Consider the following 27768-nt stretch of genomic DNA (forward strand, 5'->3'; position numbering starts at 1 on the left):
TATATGTCCATTTCTTCACTCTGGTGTCGAGGCTAAGTGCATTGTTGAGTTCTGCCACTCAACACGCAATGCCAAAATTTGGCAGAAAGTGGAAAATGGAGTGTCTTAACACTAGATTCCCTCTGCCTACATATAGAGATACAGTGTGAGGCTGTTTTTTTAACAGAATCTGTGATAAAGTAAAATTTATTGTTATTTGTTTGCTCTTAAGTATGATGTAATCAACTTTATATTGTCTAATCTCTTGTTAATAATTGTATTCCATGAATTATCTATTCTATATTAATTTTAAAAAAGATCATCATTTGGCCATTCAAATAACAAATTTGTTTACAATTGAGAAAGATGTTGACAAAATTTGTGCAAACTCTGTTTATCAATAAATAATTAAACCACATTTTTACATACAGTTTATAATTCATAATACTAGTAAGAGTAAAGAAAGTATAAATAAGTTCAATAAAAATAATAACATCTTTAATAAATATTAATGGCTAAACAATCTAGCAAGTCTATTACATCCAGTACTTTATCTTCAATTTGGTTTGATATATGAACTCATAATATATGGCAATGGTTACTAACATTATTATGAAACTGTAAAAAAAAAGTGACCTGTCTAGAACTATCATCAATTAATTTCTAAATTGTACATTGAAGGTGGATAATTTCAAATATAGTGTTGGTTTTGAGAGATCCTCAAACAGTGGAAGTGAGTGTTAAAGGAGCCCCTTAGTCCAGGTTCCTTGAAACAACACTTGTGGAGTGAATTTAGGGAATGTTGAGTAGTTAGATGCCTAAGATTGATCACAGCCACTTTATGTATGCTCTAAATTAATTTACTTCTACTTATATTTAATAGAATAACAGGCAGTCATAAATAGATAAGTCTATCTATATTGATATTTATTTATTTATTTATTTACACTTTATTGTGCACAATTACACATTAAGAAGAAAAAGAAGAGTATAAAAACGACAAAATATAACAATTGACACACAAAAGGCGGCCTTATCGCTAATCAGCGATTTCTACCAGACAACCTTTGGGTTAGGAAATCTGTGATAAAATAGAGTGGGTGGTGTAAATAAACTTACATGTCATATTAAATTATTAGTTAATTAAAATTTAGGGGAAAGTAGTGAACAGAACTATCTTAGTGGGTAAATGAGTGTCACAATGCTGTGTCCCTGGTTCCCTCTGCTATGTGTGGGATAATAACAAAATAAATAAAGCATTATAAGAGTTGCTTAGGTAATACATGGAACTTCAAACAATTTGGGCATTTTTAAAATTTAAAAAAATATATATTTAAAAGTTAAAAGTAAAAAAAAAAGAAATTGCAAGGCCAATTTTAACTTTCATTTGAAAAAAAATGTAACTGAGTAAGGTTGTACGTTCTATTCCCACTTGGGGGAAATATTTATTATCATTCCTTGCTGTAAAAACTTACTGTAATATTTATTTTGTACAACAAGCCACATTTTGTATATATTCTCCCGATACTGAAATACCTGAAAAGTTAATTATTATTAATTTAAATTTATAATAATATATTATTATAAATATCCTTTAATTATACTTTTAAATATTTCTACATTCTGTAAGAATAAAAAAGAAGAGATAGTATATTAAATAATCCTACAGACTTTTTGAAGAAATTGAGGAAATTAGTAAATCTAGCATTAAAGATGTGAAAATTTTGTTTTGTGCTTAGGGTAAATAATTATGTTACTTAATTTCTGTCATTTTGTTTCCTCATTATTCCTCAGAAAGATTCATTGATTGTAAGGGGGGTGACTTAAAATAAATATAAATATATACTTATAAAGACTCATTAATACTAATATCAATTATCGCTTGGATAATTGATTTCCTCTCTCTTTACCAACACCAAATAAAACATAATTCTAGTAGTGGTGCTAGTACATAACACATATATATTTTCTAGAAATGAATTGAAGCTAGTTTGGGATAGGCTGTGATCTTTTACACTACTTGCTTCTATTTTTTCTACTGTTAAAATATCACTTCTATTCATCAGTTAGTAATAAATGGAGATGATAAGTAATTCTTGATCTTGACTATATGTAAGAACTAGCGGCCCGCTCGCGGCTTCGCTTGCGTAAACTACTTTATTATTAATTTCTGCCTCCATGAGTACCTACGTCCTATAAGTGACGTCCATGTTAAAGTTGAGACTCCTAGCATTTGTAGTAACGAAGTTTCATACAAACTTTCAACCCCAAAAACAACCCCTTAGAAGTCGAATATTGCAAATTCCCGTCTTAGCGAGCACCTACGTCCTATAAATAACTCCTATGCAAAATTTGGGATTCCTAGCACGTGTAGTTTCTGAGATTTCGTGATGAGTGAGTGACCTTTCGATTTTATATATATATAGAAGATTCAAAGTGAATGAATATAATGGTTTTTTAATATAAATATCTATATAATTCATAGTAAATGTTTATGTTTACAAGTAAAAATGGCACAGCAAATTTTTTACCCACATTTGATAGATATGATTATTTTGCTATTCCCATAAAAACAATAATCAAAAATTATAATTATCAACCTTGTTTAAATTTATATTTTAAAAAGGAAAAAAAATTAAGTTACAAAATCTAGCATAAAAGCAATGCGAATAATATTAAAACAAGTAGGGAACCCTTATTGGATACTACTGCAAACTTTTTTTATTATTATGTTCTTGAAAGCTTGGTGTATTAATGATTTAATTAACACCATTTTGCTATTGCGAAAAATTTTTTATATTAAAATGTTTCTTAGATATAAACGAAAATTCAATTGCTTACTTATTTATAAGGCCTATTATTACATCCTATTATTATTATTGAGATATTATTTTTGGAATGGTGTTTTGCTGAGCAGCAACATTAGTAATGATGTCTCAGATGCTGAGATGAGACAGCGAAATGTCAGCATGGTTGCATATTTGGTCGTACACAATGCAGTTCTGGTTCTGACGTTTCCGTTTTTTTACGGCAACAAAACGCGAATATTATACAAGAAGAATGGGGGATGGTGGGCAAGAGGATGGTATCTCTTCGGAAGAAATACGGAGTCGGCTTATCTAGCCAAGTCGATAATGAAGAGAAGAAGAGAGATGCCTACACAGAATGAAATAAAAAATTGTTAGTTCGCTTCGCGTTCGCTCCCACCATACCACCACATAGAAAAGAATTAGAAATCGAGATTATAAGAAAATTTATAGCAATATTAGATACTAGTAGGCCTGTGCGGGGCTACGCCTGCTTGAAATAGAAATTTTAATAAAGAAATTGAAAACTAAAGATAAAGATAACTGTTACGGCAATTAGCAAATTTGTCGAACTAAGTACTTTAAATTGACATAACTTTTTTATTTATGAACCGATTGTAATAAAATAAACCCTATATGTTTTCGGAAGCTTGCCAGAATCTAATAGTGAAAATCGCATCTAAATCGGTTAAGCCGATTCTGATATTAGCGATTACTAACGCACAGATAAAGATGTTTGGAAATGAGTTGCTCTATTTCTAAGTTAAAATTGTTAATTGTAATTTGAAACAAATTTTGGCAGTTAAAAAGAGTGGCCATGAGTTTCTTTGCCTGTATCTTCTCATGAGCTCAACCATTTGAACGGGCTTTTTTCAAGTCAAAATTGCACATTTCTTTTTGGTTATTTTGTTTTGCATTTTTTTCTACTTTTATGTCATGTCCAAGTAAATGTTAAGCATTTTTATGGAATAAAGATATTTTGACTTTGACAGACAAACAGACAAAAATTTAAAAAATCATTGTTTTGGGTTCTATTACGTTAATAAAGGTTCTCTTATAACATTTTTTTAAAATATCTTCCAAGTACAGACACACCGAACCTTTTACGGTTTTTTTATAAGAATAGAATATATTGAAGTCATAGAGAACGAAGCGCCAAACGCTACAATCCTTAAATTATTTTCATTAAATTGCAAGTAAAGTTATATCTTAAAGAGTAACATGTATTTAGTATCAATCAAAAGAATATAACGTAAAAATAAAATGAGTATAAAATTTGTAAAAACATCAATTATTAGATATATTTTGTGACTAAATTTAACAGTATTCAAACTTTGTCACTATGTAAACAATAAAATATTAGGTCCTTACATATAAAATTGGCGTTTGGTATGGCAGGAACAAAAAATCGAATATTTTTTAATATTATATATTTATTTAGTCAAAGTATGAAAGATTGGTATCAATGCACTTTTGCCATATCATACATAAGTATCTTTCATTGATCGTTTTACTAAAAAAAAAACCAGTCGGAAGGCGGGAAGGAGGTTTGGACTGCCCCAACTTGATACTTTTCCTTGCAAAAAGTTACTGAAATTTTGAAAAAAATGGTAATCTGTTGAAGCAAGATTCGGGGAGTAGGGTGGATGTCTAAGACATTCCAATAAAAGCTCTTCTAATTTGGTAGTCGTCTATTGTGCAGAGTGTGGTCTAGCGTTGTCGTGAAGCAGCAGTGGCGTAGAGCGATTGACCAGCCTCGGTTTTGTAGTAGCTAGCTTATCCATTATGGTTTGCAATTGCTGACAATAAAAGTGTGCCATAATTTGGACAGGATTTGGAGCACCGGTGCCACGCGGGAACTCGTACTCGTAAATATCGCGATATTTCAAGATTTCCATTTTGTAAACTGAGTGAGGCAAACAGAAACACAAATATATGTGTAAATAGCTGTATAAATTTGAATTTGGAATTCCTAACCAAAGAGGAGGATGTGTAGATTTGGACCACCATCCAATAGCAATAAAACCAATTGTCATTGGATAGATCTTTTTAATAGGAACAACTTTTATTCTCACAGTTGTCCACTTAGAGATATTTGACGCAATGTTTTAGAAAAAATATATAATTAATATAACGTTTTTTATTGTGTTTACTATTTTTATTTTATGGTAATACTTTATATCGCAAACTGTCCTAAACAAAAACACCCAAAGGCGCCTGGATACGGGAAGTGTAAACAGTTTAATACACCAGCAATATTTTTAAATGACATCTATACTAATATAATAAAGCGGAAGAGTTTGTTTGTTTGTTTGTTTGTTTGTTTGTTTGTTTGTTTGTTTGTTTGTTTGTTTGTTTGTTTATTTGAACGCTAAGATCTCTGGATCTACTGGTCCGATTTTCATTGTTTTTGTTTTGTATGAAAGCTGCATTCTTCAGAAGTGCTATAGGCTATATAACATTACATTACACATATATACTAATATATTTTAAAGTACATTCTAATTTGACATGCAATTTATTCTGCCATGTTAATAACAACCGTCGTTGCTACGCGACCGCTACCGCGACGTTTTGATATTCATCCTTATGAAAATAAATATAATAGTCACTTTTAGCATTTTATCTAGATTGAAATTATAGTTTACTGTATAACATACTAATAAATAATTAAGGAGATGTCACTGATTCCAAATGACCTAGCCTACGGGCGGCACAGTATGACCGACGCGAACGGGCAGATGACGTTGACGGTTTTATAAATTTTCATACATTTTCGAACTTTATTTGTTGTTTATAATTAATTTAAAATACACTTTGATTCTCTTCTTATTTTATTTGATATTGCCCGCTAAAATTATCCTACTTAATAGAGAGAAATGTTTAGTTATTTCGTAGAGTCGATATCTATGTACGCACGTACGGAAAACTTTAGGTACTTTTTCTAATATTAAGAATACCTATCCTTTAGTTACTTTTAATCCTATTTTGTTTTTTTAGTTCATTTCAATAACTCAGATATTTTTTTCTAATAATGTGTATCTACTTATTATTCTTTTTGATTATTTGAGCTTATATTTTCTTACTAATTCTATTGAGAATTGAAAATAATTTCATGAATATATTTAATAAATATTCTTATAGTTGAAGCAGGCGTAGCCGCGTCCGGGTCCACTAGTAATAGATAATCTTGTAAGTTGAGTGTACTTTAAATACCAGACTAGATTCAATTACAGTGTTTATGAATATAGGTAATTAGAATAATAAATAATTATCATTATCAGTTAATCATATTTATTTTACTGCATGTAATCGCTACATACTGCATCGATTGTCGTTTCTAAGATAAGCGTGAACAAACAAACAAATTTTAAAATCAATTCAGTCTAACATCTATTTCAAATGGACAACTATTTTTATTTATGAACCGATTGAAATGAAACACACTTATATTTAAGAAAAAAAAATCAACTCCACGCTGTATCTCGCACACAGCATAGTAAGCAGAGGGAACCTAGTGTTAAGACACTCCGTTCTTCACTTTCCAGCAAATTCTGCAGGCATTGCGTGTTGAGTGGCGGAATTGAACGCCGCTCTTTGCCTCGCTTAGATTATTCTCCTTGCTCTTTTAGATTATTATACTGATTAAAAAATTCTATAAGACTGAACGATTATTGAAGGAGAATTTAGATTAAGTGAAAAAATTATAATAATAATACTCGTGAGATAACTACAGACGATAGATATTGCAAAATTAGCTTTACAAAGTTCAGCTGTAAATTTTTCATTATTGGCACCCGTACTCAGCAGACCAATTTAAATCTGGTTGTGTTAGAGAAAAGAAACTTTTTGTTGTATAAAAAAGGTTTTGTATAGTAGTAGTAGTAGTAGATGCCCTTACTTAGTACTGATGGTCTTGTTTCTTTACAGGAGACATAACCCAAAAAGGATATGAGAAGAAACGCACAAGACTTCTTGCACCTTATGTAGCTCAGCAGCAATCTCAAGGTAAGATTAAAATAATATACAGTATTAGCTTTTAAAATTATTAGTTAAACCTAATAAAATGTTTAAATTTGGGCCATGAATACCGATTTTGTTAGAATGTTCAAAATACCTAAAGTACTGACGAGCCCAAGGTCGCAATATAAGTGGCTCCAGGGTCAAGTGTCAAGTGGTCGCTGTTGATGAATGCTGGACTCTCGCAAAGCTATCGGGATCTTAGCGTCTCGAGTCTCATCGTCCCAACAGGGGTCAAACGAGAGAGGCCATTTTAAATCTGTTCCCTGATTGTTTAAAATTAGCTTGCGAGCGTTGAACTAGTATCAGTATTTGCTCATGCTATAATTAAAAAAAAATCTTAGGTATTATTTAAATTATACTATGTAATTTTTTTTTTGTGAAACAGTATATGTCAAAATATGCAGTTGTTAACTAAAAAATTTCTATTTTTTCTTTGTATTGTTATTATTATAATATAAAGAAAATGAGAGTAGTTCGAAGATCAATAAATAGATATTTGAAATCGTTACAATAATGAGACCGCTTGACCTTCATTGTAAAACGCAGTGAAAAAATGTAGATGTAGAAAATCTAAACAATAGTCGAGGTCCAGCGTTTGTCGATTGCAATGCTACTTGTTTGTACACTTTTATGTGAATTTTATTTATTATATTATATGGTTTAGTTAGTTGGTGACTCCTCCCATACGCACTTCAACCACATTTTATCACCATGATATATCATCATAATTAATGGCACATAATAATATTTCACTAGATATCTGGCACTCATTAATGAATCAGCTTTTTGCTTGCGGTGCAACTCTCGTACAAATGATCAGTGTTGTTGTCGAACCTTGGCCCGAGGTGAAACGTGATGAGGTACATTTTAATTTGTGATCGTGTTTCAGGTGTGTCGGTCAATGTAGTGTTGTTATTATTGTATTTTCGTCTATTTCACACATTAGCTCTGTACGTGTGTTATTTATAAGTACTTATATTATAATGGCGGGATATTTATCAACACTACATTAGACAAATTACTTAAGCCAAATTGCTTTTCTACTCATTATGCTTCACAAACTTTATATCCTGAGATTAAAATAATAACATATTTGTGAGAGCAATAAGTTTATATAACATTGGTAGGTACATTAAAAATATACAGAATAAATATTTAAAACTTCATATTTTTTTGTAAATCATAACATAATTATGCCTTTAGAGTGACAAGCAAAAAATTATCTTTTCTAAGAAAAAAATTCAATTGCTGTTACTTGAGTCATAACAATGTCATTGTTCAGAGACATTACTACAATAGTTTTGTCCATACACCGTTATATCGTTATATCTGTTATAATATAATTACTTACGTTATATCTGTTATAATATAATATTTGAAATGATTACAAGATATGGAAGATTTATGCTTCATTATTTTCTTATATTATCATTATTTATGGAGGACCAGAGTAATATTATCATTCACAACTCGTATTGATCGCCTACCTCTCGAAATACTAGACGGATTGAACATTTTCGGGCCTGCATTGCGCCACCTGATAACGAACTCACCTCGGCCCTTATCAGACACTGAAATAGATCATTGAACTTTATCATATAATCCCTTGTGCAACTATACATAAACATTTAATTGAATAGAGAAGTTAATTTTCGAAAAAAATGCTTACATGTATTTTATTTAATGATTTTTTTCTTATATGATGTCGTTATTTTTAATTTTATAATGATTAATTAATTGTTTTATGGGGACTCTATTTACTTTGTTGTTTTATTTACGTAAGTAACAATATATTCGTGCTTAATTATATACTATATATCATAAATATGTTTTGATAAAGAAGAAGGAAAATAATCTTTTAAGATGGTCCAGTTTTTGCCTTATATGAATATCGGTAATACATATTCTACAACAGGCAATCAACCGCCTCGTGGACCTCGCGGCGACGGCGCTACCGGCCGACAGCACACCAGAAATCGTCGGACACATCGCAGGGTCACGCACAATGAGAAGAGATACCATTCAGGTATCTAGGGACCTTAACTATTGGTAGTTGCCACTTGTCACTTCATACTATAAACACCAATAACACAAAATTTCCAAAAGCTATTCGTTGATTTTAATGGGATGAAATAAGATATATGAAATCAATATTTCGCCTAGAAAAATAATGACAACTTTTGTATTTTAAATCCGTCATAATAACAAAATATAAAATTTCTATGATTGGAAATTCACAAGATGTCAATTTCTTCTAGCGTTAATTGAAGTAAAAACTATTCTAAAAAGATATTGTAATTTAGCATTCCACTTACACTCATACAAGTATTTCATACAATTATTCATAATCTGATAGCGGAGATTACTTATTCCTATTTACGCAATCAGCTTCATATACATATAATATGATAGCTAAAAAATCATGGTTATTGTAAAACAGTAATTACCATTTGAAAATACGTTACCGCAAGGCGTAGGTGCAAATGGAGCACGTGAATCCTTTTTTTTATCACCACGAAACTTGGACTTCCTAATTTGAAGTAGGTATTTCTTTTTTCATTACGTTAATAAAGTAAAGCTAGTTAGTACATCTATATATATAAAATCGAAAGGTCACTCACTCATCACGAAATCTCAGAAACTACAAGTGCTAGGAATCTCAATTTTTGCATAGAAGTTATTTATAGGACGTAGGTGCTCGCTAAGACGGGAATTTACAATATTCGACTTCTAAGGGGTTTTTTTGAGGTTGAAAGTTTGTATGGAACTTCGTTACTACAAATGCTAGGAGTCTCAAATTTTGCATGGACGTCTCTTATAGGACGTAGGTGCTCATGGGGACAGAAAGTAATAATAACGTAGTTCACGCAGGCGAAGCCGCGGGCGGGCCGCTAGTTTATTAATATACTAAGAGACCATTGTTGTAATATAATTTTATATCATAATGTTAGATTTTAACTCGCTACATTTTAGCGCGATGTACTAAATGTTGATAACAGTAAAAGTGCATCCACAAATATCATTTGATATTATAAAACTATAGATAAGTATGTGTTGTACATATTTGTCATATATATATATATATATATATATATATATATATATATATTTGATCTATTCCAAGATTGAGGTATTATTGCGTCCTATTCAGTGGCGTGCACTGACCCCCAGCAGTCACTTAACTCCGCTTTGTTAAATTGAAACGAAACCTAGCAGGTTTTATCGCTTTCCGCGTACAATATAATAGCACCTTCAAATGACTTCAATAGCGAACTTCTGTTTACATTCTTTTTTAAAACTTGTGTTATTTTAAATTTGTTGTAAAATGGATAGGTATCTATATTTCTTTCATGTATGTTTCGCAATTTTTGGGAATTTGTGGTTTTTGACAAAATCGTATTTTTGAAAAAAAATAAAAGTACAGCCCAACGAAGTATTGGGCCTGTGCTCGTGATTTCCTTCAATATAGCTTCATAATAAGCTTTTCATATCGTACAGTAGCTTAAAGCTATCTTTCTATAAATCTCGGAAATAATATCGTCGTCGTCAATAGTCGGACAATATTTGAGGACTAAAAATATTTTGGTATTGTAAAACTATCAGAAATAGTTTTTACTTTTATCGTAAATTTGCTAATGCACTTTGGTGGTTATTAACTATCACATGCTGTAGAATAATAATTTCACAAGTACATATTTTGTTACTGCCCATCTCAGAAATAACTAAAACTCATCAAAATATTCCTCACGTTTTAAACGTTTTAAATTATTTCTTCGAAATATTTGTGATTCTTTTCAATAACTTGCTTTTTATTCGAAATAGTGACTAAATTAGTATAATTTTTTCGGCTCTAAAAATACCGGGATCTAACGGAGGCTTAAAGTCCAAGTTTATTTTCTCAATGTCTATTGAATATATCTTTATGAAATTTAAACTGAACGTCTATAAGTTAATTATTATATATTTTTTGATGTGATAATATCATACATCGATAAACACTGGCTGCACGCACGAAAAAGCGTAACTCATTATCACGGACGGAGAGCGCGCGGAACAAACGATAGAGAGACACGATTGGCCTAGGCGTTCGGCTTGTGACGCATCTATCCATTCATCGTTACTTGTAATTAAATAGCACATTGTTACATGTAGTAAATTTTTGATATAACGAGTGTTAATTTGTAGAAAAGAAAAACTGTAATTTTAACTCCTCCAATTAACTCCTTTTTGTATTATACAAAATAAAGATAATTTAGTGATAATCATTCGATTCAATTCATATAAGTATGAGATTTTTCATATATATTTTTTTTTTAAGGCGTTAGCATGTACTATTATCATCCGTAAACCTACTCTACAAACAACCGTTTACAGTTTTCTGAATTTTTAGAATATTATAAATTATTTAAAAAAATAAGTTTATTTTGCTTCATATAATAAAATATTATTAACAAATTACCTATTGCAGTGGAACGTACTTTAAATTAAAAAAAGCTATCATGAGTACGTGCTTGTGTGTAACAAACTTGTAAAAACATATGTCTCACATTATATATAGATCTTGTATTATTTCAACCGCTTACCTGTAGTATAGGTATAGTAAGACACTTTAAAAAACACGGTTAAAAATGTTTTAAAGAATGCAATGTTAAATTATTTCATATTATTTGTGTACAGACCGCGGGGCGTAAGTAGTGTAGATGTGACGACGGTTCGAAGCCCGGCGCATCCCTTGCTTGGTTTAAATCGCAGCAGCATACAGTATTTATCTACTGGCTTTTTATCTACTGGGTTATCATTGGGCCTAACCACTTACACCTCTTGTTTGTTAATAGTTAAAGAAAAAGTTGGAACGACCACTGTACAAGTGTAGAAAAACTCATAAGCACATTTCTTTTCTTGATGATATAACGAGACAATATCTTATTTACACAATCAACACAACAGACGGCAGTGAAAATGATGGGGATGCAAGGTCCGGTGTAGAGGAATTGCTGATTAATTTTTTATTTTTTTTAAATGTAATTTATTTTTAAAAACATAATAATTTAGTTCTTTTTTTGGTTATTACTCCAAAATACGAATAAATAAAATGCGGTGTTATACGATACAAGCAAAGAAATGTATGTCTACAATTATTACTAGAAAGAACGTACATTGTCACACAACACAAAACACCCCCACAATCGACATTAGGTTAACAAGAAGTGGCTACTACCAATGTGTCAAGTTCCTTTTAGCGTAACACACGATTAAATCACGTAGTTGTGAGGATTTCTCTTTATTCCACTTTTTTTATTCCTTTTGTAGTTAGATGTATAATTTTAAAATTATTTTTCTAAATCTATGTATATAGTTACGACAGCATGAATTTTTGAGTGAACTAATATTTGATTCAAGTTTTTTTAAATTTAGTTTTTTTTTTAAATTGACTGAAGTCAATCGTTTATATTTAGTGCAAATTTTGATTGCCTATGAATGCCTTTTATTTTTATATTGCATTAATATATTAATATTGAAAATGTACACTAGCACATTATATGTAGGTAGGTACATCATGCACGATAACAGTATTTTATATATTGCAAATATTTTATTTTCACGTATATTATTGCGACCTTGAAAACTTAAAAGCGGTAGTGATCCCATATCACGAGCTCCATATCGCTGGATCCCACCATAGGACACCCTTCTTTTTATGTTTATTTTGACCCACAAACGCACCAACCTAATTAATATTGTTCCAAACCAGAAGTATGCATAATACTTCATTAAAAACTTTTGAAAGCACACTCTAAATTGATTGTAGTTTATTGTAATGAGGAAAATATGTATCTTTATCCTATATTATTTTAGAAATATGAATAAAGAAATAAAATAACACAGCTATGGAAAATAAGAAATCTGTTAATCTAAATAAAAGGATAAGCAGTCAGGACCCATTCTGTTACCAATTAAATCTTCCCTGTAATGTTTAGGTGCATTAGGTGCAGGCGTCGTCATTCATCAGTTTCAGATATTGTCGATCTCTACATTGGAAAAAAAATATTTTATTTGCTTATCGTTTATATAACTATTTATATGATAATATTCAGCTTCACTTTGTATCCCACGCAGCACACTGCAGGGTAGGCAGAGGGAACCTAGTGTTAAGACACTCCATTCCCCACTTTCTGCCGAATTCTGTAGGCATTGCGTGTTGAGTGGCAGAACTCAACGCCGCGCTTTGCCTCCACACCAGAGCGAAAACATGGAATTATAAATTTAAATAAATATTTCATCTCATCGAGTGGGGATCGAACCCACAACCAGTCGGTTTTACAGTCACACTTTGTGCCCCTGGGCCACGACTGGCCTCAATTCTAAATTAATTTCTATGATATAGTTAGTTAGTTGATAAGTTTTTTCGATTTTAATTACTTTATACTATTTAGTGATTTATTTCATTAGTATGAGATCAATACGCATAATTCGCGTATGCTCTACGCTTGACTCGTAGGTAATTATGGATTAATTAAAACATTGATTCTTCAATAGGTTTTTTTTTCCAAACAAATTTTGGTTTTAAATTACTGACAATATGTATATTCAATATTGGAGCATTTTTCATATTATAGGTGCTTTCAAGTTAACTTTTGAAGCAAATATACAATTAAAATAATGTAATAACGATACAAAATGTACCCGTTTATATATATATTATAAAATATGCCGATTATTTAACTGAATATAATTAATCACATTCGCGTTTTCAGTTCACGTTCACGGGTACAGTCAAAGTTAATTGCAACTAAATTGAAGTTGTATCAAGAGTTACTGCGGATATGAATTTCCGGAATCGTTTTGCTCTGGTTCAGGGCAATTTAATTCAACAAAGGTTTTGAAATAATGACTGTGAAGTTTTTGATAAATTTAATACATGCTTAGATGCAAAATATAGTGATAATTGACATTTTATAAGAAACTTGAATAAGACAGGACTTGAATCCACTTAGCTAACTTGACGAGTATATATAATAAAGGTTATTCTAAAATCAATGAATTTGTATTATTCAACAAAGTTTAATCGCAAGTAACAGAATCGACTAAAACACAAATTAATCATTCTGATACTATCAGGTTGTCTAGATATGTTTAGTTAGCTTTAGACACAAGAATTGTTTGCAAATGTGCTCCATTGTTACTTTATACAGTTTATTTTATATATCAATAAAATTTTAAATGTTTTAAATGGGTCTAAGTGCGTTTGCATTTTTTTATAAAAATAATATAATGAAAGGCTACAATGATATTTTAAAGATTACCTAACATAGTAAGTCATATAATTGATTCGGATAAGCATGTGTCTATGACGCGTCAATGTGACTTGAATGTTCTAGTAATGTCAACTTATCAAATTCTTTACTTATGTAACTTTTTCTCTCCTGCTATTTTTAGAGCTGTGGTTGAATAGGTAATAGCGATATAGAGATAGATCATTTTTGGTAAAATACTAAGAACCAGAAGCATAGCGACAATTACCTATAGACTAAAAAATAAAAATTCCACGACGACTAAAAATTTTACACAATGATAAAAATAATAAATAGCATGGTTGATGGTAACATCAGAAAACACATCAAACCGTGTATCAGATACAACCAAATATTCATAAATCAAAAATAAAATGCTTAAGAAAATACCAGATATTTACAGTATTATTAATATTGATATATTTATATATCAATGTTTAATTAAGAAGCGTTAAAAAGATTGCATGTAGACTATGTTCTATTAAAATTTCCTTAAAAATGTAATCATAAATAAAAAAACACAATAAAGATGTGCGACTGCTTTATACATTATTTACATTTTATTAAACTTTAACTTTAAGAATATAATATAATTTGTTTATCCAGTCGCATTTGTTATCATTCAACGTTATAAGCGTCCCATCGGTGTACGTTGGCGACATGGTTTGATAGACTACGGAGACTTGTAAACGAACGCCTACATATTTCACATATATTTTTCATACATATCGGGTGCTTATATTTGCGATGATTGCGAAGAGCAAGCGTCGATTTAAATATCTTCCCGCATTCTTGACATGGTGTTTCCTTCTTGCTGCATCGTAGCTCGTGATCGCACAATTGCTCCGCCGTTGCGAAAGTTCTATAGCAAGCTTTGCATCGGTGATTATAGCGGTGCATGTATCGTATATGTTTTTGTAGACTCATCGAAGATGGATATCTTTTGTTACAAATAGTGCATTTCGCTTTGTTTTTATCTTCTGGATGCTTAAATAAATAATGTAAATTAAGAGACACTGGAGTCTTATAGGATTTGCCACAATGTTGGCACAAATATCCGCAGTGCTCTATATGCTCAGTTTTGGTGCTCAATATGTCGTGCAAAACGGCAGTCGAATAACGCAAATGTTCATCTATTAATTCTGAATCTATACTAACGACGTCTACTTCAATATTAAATTCAATATTATTACTAGTCATAACGAAAAAAATTTTCTTTTTCACTTTTATTTTTTTACCATGCGAAACGTCAATAGAGACGGATACATTTTTTTCTGTCAACAAAGTTAAAATTAAAAAAGTTTATATTAAATGAAATTATTTTGATTTTGGTTTAGCCAGATAGTAAGCATAGTTCTGAAATAAACCTCCTCTCAGTCTTCCATCTCCACTCCCATTTTCTTAGGTATTCTAGTGGAATATAATTGATTTTTCTTGAACAGTAAATAGCCAATCAGATACCAAATGTAATATACTAATGAAGTGAGTCTTAACAAAACTCAAATACAATTATGGGCTGAAACATTTTTTTATTAAGACGTAAATATGAATGAAGAAAATAAATAATACTATTATATCAGAATTGAAATTCAAGCAGTTCAACTAGCACCAGGCACTATTAGTACTTTAAACAGCTTATTTGAAATTTGTTATATTTCGAAGTACGCCATATGTACATACCATATACATGTGTAATAATGGTGTAGATAACGTTATTTATGATAACGATACTGTAACAACATTGATTCCTTAAATTAACCTATTTTAAATCAAAATTTAAATGATTTGTATAACAATTCGGCTAAAGGTGAAATAGGAAGCATTGATTATTATTGTGCGAAAAGAGAGAGTAATTACTAAATACTAGCGTGACAATAATTATATTTTATGAAAAATGTTAAGAAAAATATTTAGTTTCCTTTTTTCGACGATTTCTACTTTGTCGGATAACAACAATGTCATAACATATTTGTATGTATAGATTGATAATATGTGGTTGGACGTGTATGACTAATGCTATTTCATAAAAGCCTTTGTTTATCTATCCGAAGATTTTGAATATTTTAATGGGACTTAAATAATAATATGTAAGATTAAACACCATACATGCGTCAATTTCTGTAATGTGTAATTTCAATAATACATACTTATTTTTAAATAATTTTTATAATGATTATATCAATTTAATTATTACTTGGCAAAAATATGGTGATTAACCTTACTACCAATTTGGAATCGAAATGTGATACAAATAATGCGATAGAAAACATAAAAATATGTTTTAGAATTGCGATAATTTTATTGACAAATATTGGATAATAGAAGAATGTTTTTTTTTTTTTTTCATTTTTGCAATTAATTAAATATATTATGGTTGAGTTATGGCGTCTACATTTGGTACTAAAGAAAAAAAAACTTACAGAATATGCTTAATAAAACATATATTAAAATTCTCGTTATAAATATTTTTAATTCTACTTCATTGGTCAATCAATTCAATTAAATTTTTCCCCATACAAGAAAAGTGATAATTTTAGCAATAAACCTATTTTTTTATCAATAAAAAAACTTTGAAAAGGATTCGATTCCAAATTACAAATGTAATATGTATGTAATTGTTTTGCGACGTCCGCATAACATGTTGTGTATGTGTGGTTACGTGTACGTGTGGTTGTTTATCGCGTCGCAGTGAGAGCGGCCGCGGCGCTTCGCTCGCCGCCTGGAAGGACCAACAGACGACTCACGCGGAACGAGAGTCGCTACCACTCGGGTGAGTCACAATAACACTATAGGGGAACGGGGGAACCTATCGCCGTCACCGCATCCTGGTGGGTCATGTAGGTACACCCCGTTGGGTCCAATTTAATATTGCATTACAGATTGGAAACTAGAAAAACATGTTCCTTAATAAGCTGGCTAGTTCTATTTCTATTTGAACGTTCGTACGGATACTACTTTGCTAGGGAAACGTTCATTTGTTTATTATCAGCGCCCGTCGGCCTTCAGCTACCTAAGGTTATATAAATAATTAAATAATTCGCTCTCATTTCGTTTTAATTTAATGTGATAAAAATATGCGTTTAAGTATGATTATATCTAAATATTTATGAATATGATTAACTATGCATTCATCTATTAATATATTTCTTCTTCTTCTGTGCCTTTTCGTCTATTTGGGGTCGGTTCATATGTTTATTAATATTTAATAATATATATTATACAAAATAATTATACTAACAAAAATGACACATAACATAAGGATTTGAAATGGCTGAATTATAGAAATAGGTGTATAGGCTCGAATATATCTTGATTATTCAAAATGCACAATCTCAAACGTAGTGTAGACGAAAATGAGTCATAACACACTTACTATAAACCTTAAAATCGATTTAGTGGGGAACTTTGTAAATATATGATTGGTTTTGGATGGTCGTAATGCGTGGAACGTGAAAGCCAGTTCCTCGCACGTCGACGTGTTGCGACCCCAATACTGTGAGCCGAAACCGAACTGTCATTATGATATAATAATAAAATTTATTCTATAATTTAACTTATTGTTCAATGTTTATTCAACCGAATGATACCACAAATAATATTTAACTAAACAATAAAAAAAACAATAAAGCATTTAATAAAAAAAATAGGCTAGTTTTCAATTATTTCTTACACAAGTTATTTTTAAATTAAAATGATCGCAAATTTTACAAAGAATCTTATAGCGCTTTAAAAATACTATGTATTATTTTTTACTTGTGTAAAAAATATGTGTTTTTATTTAGATACCGAAAGTAAGGCTTGTATTTATTGCTCTCAAGTCTCAGAGCGAAGTTGAGATGCCGTTTTCATATTATAGATATATGATTTGTAAATGAAAATCGCATCTCAAGATCTCACACTTAGAGAGCTGTTTATAAACTAACCTAAACCTAAACTAACTAAAATATTGGACAATGTGTTAGTTAGTGTTTCAAGTGCCACAATAGAAATTAATGTAATTATTTAGGCTAGTAGTGCGTCATGGTTGTTTAGAAGCTTGATTATATCTCTTGTTTAGTGCTGCCCCAGCGCGCCTCATAAGGAATGCAAAATTGGTTGCTTTTGTAGGGAGACAAATTTGACTATTGAACTAAATCACTATGTTTTTCATTATTTTTTTCAAGATACTATGCATATTTTTTAAACAAATTAATTTTAGTCAAATAGTTCCTAAAACTGTTTTCCGGAAATATTTAAACACTATATGGTGCCTAACTTAGATAATAACAGCATAGTTGATAGTTCTATTAAATCAATATTAGGCTATAATTTCAATTATTTTATTTCTAAGCTGAAGGATAGGAGGTCTTGTACTTGACTAACGAATGACATACTTTCTTAAATGTTAAATTGATACAAGTGGTTGTGATTGTAGAGAGCTGAGAGCTCAGAGCATTTACGACTGCCGCTGTTTCGAGTACCAAACCAGTGTGGCATAAATATCACTTATCTATCTATATTGGTTTACTAGCGGACGCGTGCAGCTTCGCTTGCGTATTTAGGGGTGAATTCTAATAACCCATGAAACATGTGTGCAATGAAATATTTTTAAAGGTCTAAATTTCAAATTTTATAAAAATCAGTGGCGATTTAAGATTTTTTCCATCAAACTTTCAACCCCTTATTGGCACCTTTAGGGAAAGAATTCTAGAAAACGACGAAACACGTGTTCAATTAAATACTTTTAAAAATCTAAATTTCAAATTTTATAAAAATCAGTGCCGATTTCAATTTTTTTCCATACAATCTTTGAACCCCTATTTCACTCCTTTAGGGTTAAAATTTTTCAAAATCCCTTCTTAGTGGATGTCCAGATTACGAAAGTAAATATATGTCCAAATTTCATGTTTCTACCATCAGCGGTTACGGCTGTGCGTGCGTCTTACCTCAGTCAGTGAGGACAAGTCCTTTTATATATATAGATAGATATATAGATAGATTATGAAGAAAAAAGATCGACTCTATTGAAGTCTATTCACATTTCGTGAAACATTAAAAAAATATACCAGATTTATTCATTTCTTTCTGTTTTTAAAGGTTTTGAAAATTAGACTGGCTCGATATCAATGCCTCATATTGCTCTAAGTTCTGGTATTAAATTCTTAGCTTTCAATATTGCACGGATTTAGCGTTTAATGTCGTACTCCGCGCCGTGGGAGATTTTTAATATGTTTATTTTTATTGCCTGGAATTGATTAAATTAAAGTTGAAGAATATATTACTTACAAGTACCCAGCGCACACATTCATCAACAAACTCTATCGACGTCTATTTTATGAATAACTTCAAACATACATACATAGATTGTGCACTATTCTAAAGATACGAGTAAGCCTATGCTAAATAATAGAGTCAATCGTATTCAATATTGTATTATATAATAATAGTAATCAATAAAAATATTTCTGCTTAAGCGTTATTGTATTTTTATAACCAAAAATATAAAAGTTTTTTTTAAAACTTAAGCACGAAGAGAAAATTCACTCTTTTCTCCGCTTTCTGACCGTTCAGAATCGCTCATCATAAGGTTAGTTATATTTTGTCTTAGTGTTGAATATCAAATGGGTTGTCTTAAAATAATATATCAATAACACTATAAAAAAATACTATTTAATTAGGTACTTTAATATAAAACAAAATGAACAGTGGCCACAAACGTAGGTACGTCTTGCGTGCAAGAGAAATTCCAATCATTTGGACGCGGTAACTGTTTCCATTGAGTGTGCATTTTATCTAATACTTTATTAATGTACTATATGTACAAAGTATTTCTTCATTGATCTCTTTTCGCTTGACCAAATGTAAAACGTCTCTATCATAATATTTAGATGTAATTTTCAAATGTAGTATAGCGTAACACTACTACGCTATGCGTATTATTGTTGTTGTTAAATTTATTGTGCGTTTTTATGCATGTTTATGTTAGTGTTTCTAACTCACTTAGAGGCTGTCACGGCACAGCGGCGCAAGGGTGTGACTGTAATGCGACAGTTTTGGGTTCGATCCCCACTCGAGAAAGTGAAGTATTTATTTACGTTTATATTTCCATTTCTTTGCTCTGGTGTCGAGGTAGAGCGTGGCGTTGAGTTTCGCCACTCAACACGGAATGCCTCCAGAATTCTGCAGAAAGTGGGGAACGGAGTGTCTTAACACTAGGGGAACCTAGTGCTTACCCTGCTGTGTGCGGGATATTGAGTGAAGCTGATTTTTTTTTTCTCGAAACTTAGGAGGAGGTTATGAATTCGACGGTTTTTTATGTACGGTCCCTGATTTATCAGCCAATTGGGAACGTATTTTGATGATTCTTGTTTTTATATGGTAGCACATGTTTCAGAGTTGGTAAATAACCACATAGCTGAAAAAATACAAATGTAAATAAGAAAGGGGAAAAAATTTACAGAGTTAATATTACTCCCTTTCTTATTTAGGCTACTGCTATTTATCCAGATGTAGTTAATTACTTATAACTAATTTTATACTGCCATCCACAGTAAAAATGAACTTACAAATATATACATTAAAACGATATCTGTCTGTCAAATAAAAGAATATAGTTTTTTTATTCATAACAATTAAAAAATCTATAAAAATAAATTGATTCTTATAGACTGTTTAATTAGTCACTTTATACAGAGAGAGAGCCCTATTAGATATGGGGACTTTATCTTAAGTTCTCTGAGGCCACAATGCGTGTGTGATCTGAGGGGACCAAATCAATCAATGGATTCTGTAGACTAACCTAAGAAAAGGACCTAAAGTACTTTCTTTATTATCCTACAAATATAATGTCGAAATCGGCGATCAACAATTTTAGTAAATCTAAACTTATTCTTGCAACATAATAATGAAGGATTCCACGATATCGAAGAAAAGAGAGCATGAGCTGTTTCTCTTTAGAGTGTTTTGGGGTTTCTTCTTTTCTTTAGCTTTTCTTACCTGTAACTCTTGCGCTTTTAAGTTGTAGCATGGCTAGGAATAACGCGAGAATTTTGCATGCTAACCTATTGCTGCTGCTATTATTAATTTGACACTATTTCTGTGGACACGCTCACCGCGTTACTTTAATTACAATGCATGGAATATTTGCACGTCTCATTATTGTATTTAAGTTTTTTTTTTAATATAAACACGTGTCAGTTGTATAATACAACAGTTACAGTTAACGAAAAATCATAAAAATATATATTTAAATTCATTAACCAACTTTTGTCTTTTTGTCTTTCTCCTTATATTATTTATAAGCGGTACCAAAGTACATAAAATATCTATTAATGTCATGATATGGCAATTCTTTTTCGTTTCTTGTAAATTTGTATAAAATAAATTTTGAGAAAACATTCATTGAGTAAACATTCATTTCATTTTCTTACTCTTATATATTCACTGAATATGTAATATTCATATAACATATTGACAATAAAATGATATTTTATCATCGTAGTTTATTAGTAGATGGTTAATATCTACTACTATCCACAGTGTTTTAACTTTTTTTTTCGTAATAGATCCTTTAGTTTCCGTTTATTAGAGTAAAAACTAAATTGATAGTTTAAACTTTTTAAATGCGACATTTTTAAAAGTTTATTGACTTACAGAGGTAAGACAGGAGGCTGTTCAGCAGGCACTGGCAGAGATGCAAAACCGGCCTAAGCCATCTCTTCCTATGCCTTCGAAGCGAACTTCCATGATGGCCAAAAGTCCTGACAGGGAGAGACACGATCTTTGTGAGTGTAGATGAAGCTTCATATTAGCTGTCATGTATGTGTATAAAATACTTCTAACATGGTAAAAATAGAGTCGTTATGTCTCAGAAACGGAGGGAAAAGGTTTTAAAGTTATTGCTTGGTCTACCAGTTTAGTTTAAATTATTCTATGATAAAATTTATCATTCAGAAGACCTTTTTACTCTTTACAGTCTAAAAAAATATATATTCAGGAACTGTAAACTTAATTTACTGCATTACTGGAATCAATTCGTTCCCATTTCATTTATAATGTTCGTACCAATTTCCAGGTATGCTATTTTAAACCTAATGTTTGACCAATTCGGTCGAAAATAAAATATATGTTATAGCAACGTAACAGCTTTATTTTTTATTTTCTTTTATATTAGCAGCTTCAAGTTCTGATGAAGATTCATGTGCTGGAGAATCAGAACTGCCTCCGCCACCCGAACTCGGTTCACCCCCCGCCCGTAGACCAGCGGCGCCTCACCCCCGGGGACACCCGCCGCCTCTCTTGCAACTACATCATCAAAGGGAGAAAAAGCACACACCTAGGGAAAAAACGGACATCGATTTATCTGACATTACACATCTACCGGCATGTGAGTCTACATTACTATATCCGACTTAAGTAGTGCACTTTTATGTATAAATTGCAAATATAATATATTATAAATTATATTTGAAATTTAATTAGAACTAGCGGCCCGCTCGCGGTGACACCCGCGTGAACTATGTTATTATTAATTTCTGTCTCCATGGCTACGTCCTAGTGACGTCTATGCAAAATTTGACACCCCTAGCATTTGTAGTAACGAAGTTTCATACAAACTTTCGACCCCAAAAACAACCCCTTAGAAGTCGAATATTGCAAATTCCCGTCTTAGCGAGCACCTACATCCTATAAATAACTCCTATGCAAAATTTGAGATTTCTAGCACATGTAGTTTCTGAGATTTCGTGATGAGTGAGTGACCTTTCGATTTTATATATATAGATAAGTATATAGTATACTCTTCTAAAGTTACTCTGCAATAATACTTCAGTTACTAAGTGGAGGAGGATTAAAACCTTAAATTTTGCCAATATTTGTACGACACTGTCGCTAATCAACTGACAATGTATTCACATTGTTCATACCTTCGGAAGATATATCTCTCAAATTATTATTTGGTGGTTCTATGGCAAAGTGCAGACGTTTTGTAGTAAAATAAATTTTAATTATAAATTTTTAATACTAATAATGGTACACCGTTTTCGTTCTTGACACAGGCGAGTTTTTAAAAACAATCGACATCATCATCCATTGTTCATTGTAAATCAGATATCGCGAGATATCAAATTAACAAAAAATCACCCTTAGTTGAAATTCGATAGAAACCTTGAGTACACCACTACAAATAAAATATGAAAAGTCGCCATCGAGCTCATGTTTCTGTTCTACAAAGTTAATGAAGGTGAAGCTGAAAATTTTTACTTTCGACCTTGAAAACTTTTAGTACACATGGACTCGACGGAAACTTAGTATTGTGTATGTATGTTTGCGGCATGTTAGCTCCTAAACGTATGAATCTATTTTGATCTAATATTTTTTTTCTGACGCATGACTTCATCAAGAGTGTTCTTAGCAATGATTCAAGAAATATGTTCTGTAATTTCATTAATCTTCAGCTCTTTTGTAGTTGATGAAAGGATGCAAGGAACTTCCACTGGTGTGATCGATTCCATATTTCTTATCTTGTCACTTGTCACAATATTCCCTATACATGGTAACCTTGACCTGATTCTACAGGTATCGTACTTGGGCTCATATAATGGCCTCACAGATAGATGGTGATGTTTACTTTTTAGAGATTTATTTTTGTATAAATGTTGTAGAATATTTTATTTTTAATTTATTTAATTAATTTATATTTGTAATGGTCAACATAAGATCTCTACCGAAATTCTGCTCATTGTGATTTTTTTAAATTCAAATGATTGTATTTCCCGGAATGTGAAAAAGTTTTTTTTAAAACAAAACGCGTTGGTGTGACATTTTATAATATCTTTATAATTCCTATAAGTATTTTCTATTTTTCTCATTAGGTATCCTCTGAATAAAAACTGGTCAGCTAAAGATAGAATATGAGAGTGTATTTTAGACATATTGTTCACGCAGGACTGTTTACAGTTAACGTTTGGATGTTATAAGTATTAACTATATTTAGTTAAATAAAAACAATAATACGTTGTTTAATTACTTGTCAAAAAGTAATAAACAAAGCTATACAAACAAAATTATTAATTCTATCGGTCCATAATTAGTCAGCCCTAAAATAGATAAAATAAAGAAACTTACTCTTCATTAGATATTCAGCCGGACGTTACTCATACGACGTCTGGCGCACGCCGCGGAGGCGCCCACATCGCTGACCGGGTCCAATGCTACGCACAACCAGAGGATACTGGCACTGGCACCGGTAGATGGAAGGTATTCACAATAAACAGTTAAATTAATAACAGTATCTGTTGTAATTCTCTTTGACTTATTTACGACATGGAGATGACCAATTAAATTATAAAAGAGTAAATTTTATTACTGTCAATACATATTTAATATCCTATAATAATAAAACAATTGTAGGTTTCGGCTAAAATACAACAATTACTAAACACGTTAAAACGGCCTAAACGACGACCTCTACCTGAATTTTACGAAGATGATGATATAGAGTTGGAAATAGCCGCTAATCCTAAAGACCCAAATGCGCCAAAACCAGAGGGTGGTACAATGACGCCAGCAGTTGGCGAACAGCTGGTGGTGCCCGCGGGTCTGCCGCGGAACCTCGAAGCTGCCTTACAAAGATACGGCACAGCGTCATTTAAAGCGAACGTGGCCACCGTGCTCGACCCTAATGGGAAGCTTAGCAATTCACTCACTTTTGGTAAGTTCACCTGCGTCAATATTTATTAGTGTTTTAAATGTAATTATGAATGAAAGTAGAAATATATTTTATGACTAATGCTTGTTTTCAAATTATGTTTATGCAAAAAAGTTTTTAACATTACTTTGTTGTGTTCGCTTAAATATTAAAACTTTTATAAACACTATAAAATTTAGTAATTACAATATTTTTTTATAAATCAACGAACCGTGTGGAACATATTTTTAATTAAGTTCACTGACACGTGTCAATAGAACTACAAACACCGATTGAACGGTAAAGTATGTTGAACCGTCAGTAAATTGTTGTTTTTGTTGAACAGGAAAGCTTTTGAGCCGTTCGTTGAAAATAGCGCACGCTGTGCTCAACAAAACGTTCACGTCAAAAAGCAGTAGTGGTGGTCCTCTGACCGGGGACAATTCAATCAAGCCGGGTGACAGGGTGGCTCTGGTGTACCCCAATAACGATCCTATAAACTTTATGTGCGCCTTCTATGGGTGCCTTCAAGGGGGCATAGTGCCTGTCCCCATTGAGGTACCGTTGACGAGGCGTGATGCTGGCCTGCAACAAGTTGGCTTCCTCCTCGGCTCCTGTGGCATACAATATGCCCTTACTTCAGATGCCTGTTTAAAAGGTGAATATTTTTTCCAAATGAAAATAATACTTTGTACTTTGTAAATTATAGTCCAATATTATTTAAGGGATACATTTACATAAATTTATTTTCGTTAGTAATCTTTAATCCACTTATATTATATCTTTGCCATTTGTTTTGGTTTGCCACGCAGTTTTCAGCTTAATTGTAATTAGGTAGAGGGAGTAAAACTAGGGTTAGGCCAGTCCGTTTCACACAGACTGCCTAATTTTCGACCGAACCCACGACCGTTGCCGGTTCGACCTGCCGTCGGTTATAGTCAAACGTTGTGCCACCGCACCACGACTGTCCTTTATTAATTATTTATTTTATTTATCAAAAACGTATTATGAATAATTTAGGTCTTCCAAAAACATCGTCTGGCGACGTAGTCTCGTTCCGAGGTTGGCCTTCCCTCCAGTGGGTGTCAACTGAGAAACTACCGAGACCTCCTCGCGACTGGATACCTCCCCCGCGACCCGCTGAGGACAGTCCCGCGCACATCGAACACACGTCCGCCGCTGATGGCTCGGCCATGGGTGTTATTGTTACCAGGTAAGGTATAAAGTAGTTGTTTTTTATGCAGTCGGGTTCGTAATTTTTGTATATATATTATTACATATATTCTGGTAAGTCGTATACGTTGTTAAATTTAAAAGTTTCCTTGAAACTCCAACTTGAAATAATTCTAACATTAACTAATTATATTGATAAGTACAATCTAATCTTGAATATATTATTCGAAACTATCCTCTTTTTCTGAATTGTTTGAGTGGGCGCTCTAATGGATCTGGTAGAAGCTACAGGCATCGCCTCGTGTAATAAAATAAATAGTGACGTCGTCATGGCACAATTTTTCAAATGAAGTCGTCGCCGTTGTAGGAGAAAACTTTAGTATAAAAATGTAGAGACATGAAGTAAATATTACTTAATCAACCGAGGAAATTACAGGAGATGCGTAAATGTAACAAAATTAACAATATTATGATAAACATCCTACAACTTCAACATATTATATGTTTAACAACATTGACTTCATCAGGATATTGCGGTCGCATAGAGTGGATTAAGTTTCATTCAATATAAAAACGACCACAGTAGATAGGGAGTTATTTTTTTTAACATCGATATTTGAAATTTTTTTAGCTTGTTTTTTAATTATTACTTCGATTCCATTTTACGGCTTAATATTGTTAATCTTATTATGGAAACCGATGTGTTTTTATAATATAATATCATTTTTACATAGCTAGTGTACTCATCTAGTCCTAGACATTTTTTTTATGCCTTTTTTATTGATGATTATTCGATATTATTACGCTCTACATAATCTATTATTATTTATTTTAAGTCGTTAAAAGTCGAGGCCAGGCGTGACGCAAGGGTACAGGCGTGGTTCGATTCCCGCTCGGGAAAATGAAGTATATTAATATTTTCCTCGCTTTGGCATTCAACACGCAATGCCTCCAGAATTTGGCAGAAATTGAGGAACGGAAATGTCTTAATGGGAAAGTAATGTCTTAACACTATGCTCCCAGGTTCCCTCTCTCTATCCTACTATATGCGGGATATAGCGTGAAGCTTAAAAGACTTGTTAAAATATAAAAACATCCAGACTGCTCGTAGCAATTGTCGTCAATAATAATGTATCAAATATTGGGATCACGACTTTAAATAGAATATAAACCAGGATCGCTTGTACTGTATTTATTTCGTCTGCTTGTGACCGAGATTGGACGTTATTTAAAACTTTATACACTTTGAATATTTTTTGTTATTTAACTCAAATAATGTGTAAAAAAATATTAGGCCATGACCTCCTCTACATATAACTATTTTATAGCAAAAAAAATATAACGGATGTAATTAGCATTATAATAAATGCAGTGATTGTACTCGTATCAAAACATTATATCCACAACGTGTTCCTAAACAATTCTAATAATAAAGATGACCGATTAAATACGTGTTTTATGAAACGATAGGTCATGACTGGTGACTATGTACTTGAATATAATTGATATAATTAATTACAGAGCATCAATGCTGGCACACTGTCGAATGCTGTCCGTGGCCTGCAATTACACAGAGGGGGAGCACATGGTGTGCGTGTTGGACTTCAAGCGGGAGACGGGACTGTGGCACGCCGTGCTCGCGAGCGTGCTCAACGGCATGCACGTCATATTCATACCGTACGCCCTTATGAAAGTCAGTCCCGCGTCGTGGATGCACATGATTACGAAATACAGGTAGGTGACTCACCGATGATATATCTATATCGTTTTCTTAACTCCCATTTTGTATACTTTTTGTTTGATATATAATAAATCACAACGAAAGATT

At 31.9% G+C, this 27768-nt stretch overlaps 2 protein-coding genes across 12 annotated transcripts in view; one reads left to right on the top strand and one right to left on the bottom strand.

The window, feature by feature from the left end:
• The window catches only part of DIP2 (disco-interacting protein 2), a 39412-nt gene that overhangs the window by 1123 nt on the left and 10521 nt on the right, over positions 1–27768 (top strand). For 4 of the 11 annotated variants that reach the window (XM_085205842.1, XM_085205845.1, XM_085205846.1 and 1 more), the window contains exons 2-10: positions 6717–6794; positions 8725–8835; positions 21736–21864; positions 22254–22466; positions 24216–24337; positions 24491–24791; positions 25114–25425; positions 25788–25980; positions 27462–27674. In XM_085205842.1, the coding sequence (XP_085061968.1) occupies positions 6717–6794; positions 8725–8835; positions 21736–21864; positions 22254–22466; positions 24216–24337; positions 24491–24791; positions 25114–25425; positions 25788–25980; positions 27462–27674 (1672 nt within the window). Of the gene's footprint in view, positions 1–6716; positions 6795–8724; positions 8836–16790; positions 16872–21735; positions 21865–22253; positions 22467–24215; positions 24338–24490; positions 24792–25113; positions 25426–25787; positions 25981–27461; positions 27675–27768 lie in introns of all 11 variants that reach the window. The other 7 variants (XM_085205843.1, XM_085205848.1, XM_085205852.1 and 4 more) reach the window with 6 other exon arrangements.
• LOC146527148 (PR domain zinc finger protein 5-like) lies at positions 14642–15301 on the bottom strand. The gene has a single exon (XM_085206777.1). The coding sequence runs from the start codon at positions 15299–15301 to the stop codon at positions 14720–14722; it is 582 nt and encodes a 193-aa protein (XP_085062903.1). The 3' UTR covers positions 14642–14719.

The sequence above is a fragment of the Heliconius melpomene genome, chromosome 21, assembly GCF_056956725.1.
Source record: "Heliconius melpomene rosina isolate 202511_hmr_F chromosome 21, ASM5695672v1, whole genome shotgun sequence".
Lineage (NCBI taxonomy): Eukaryota > Metazoa > Arthropoda > Insecta > Lepidoptera > Nymphalidae > Heliconius > Heliconius melpomene.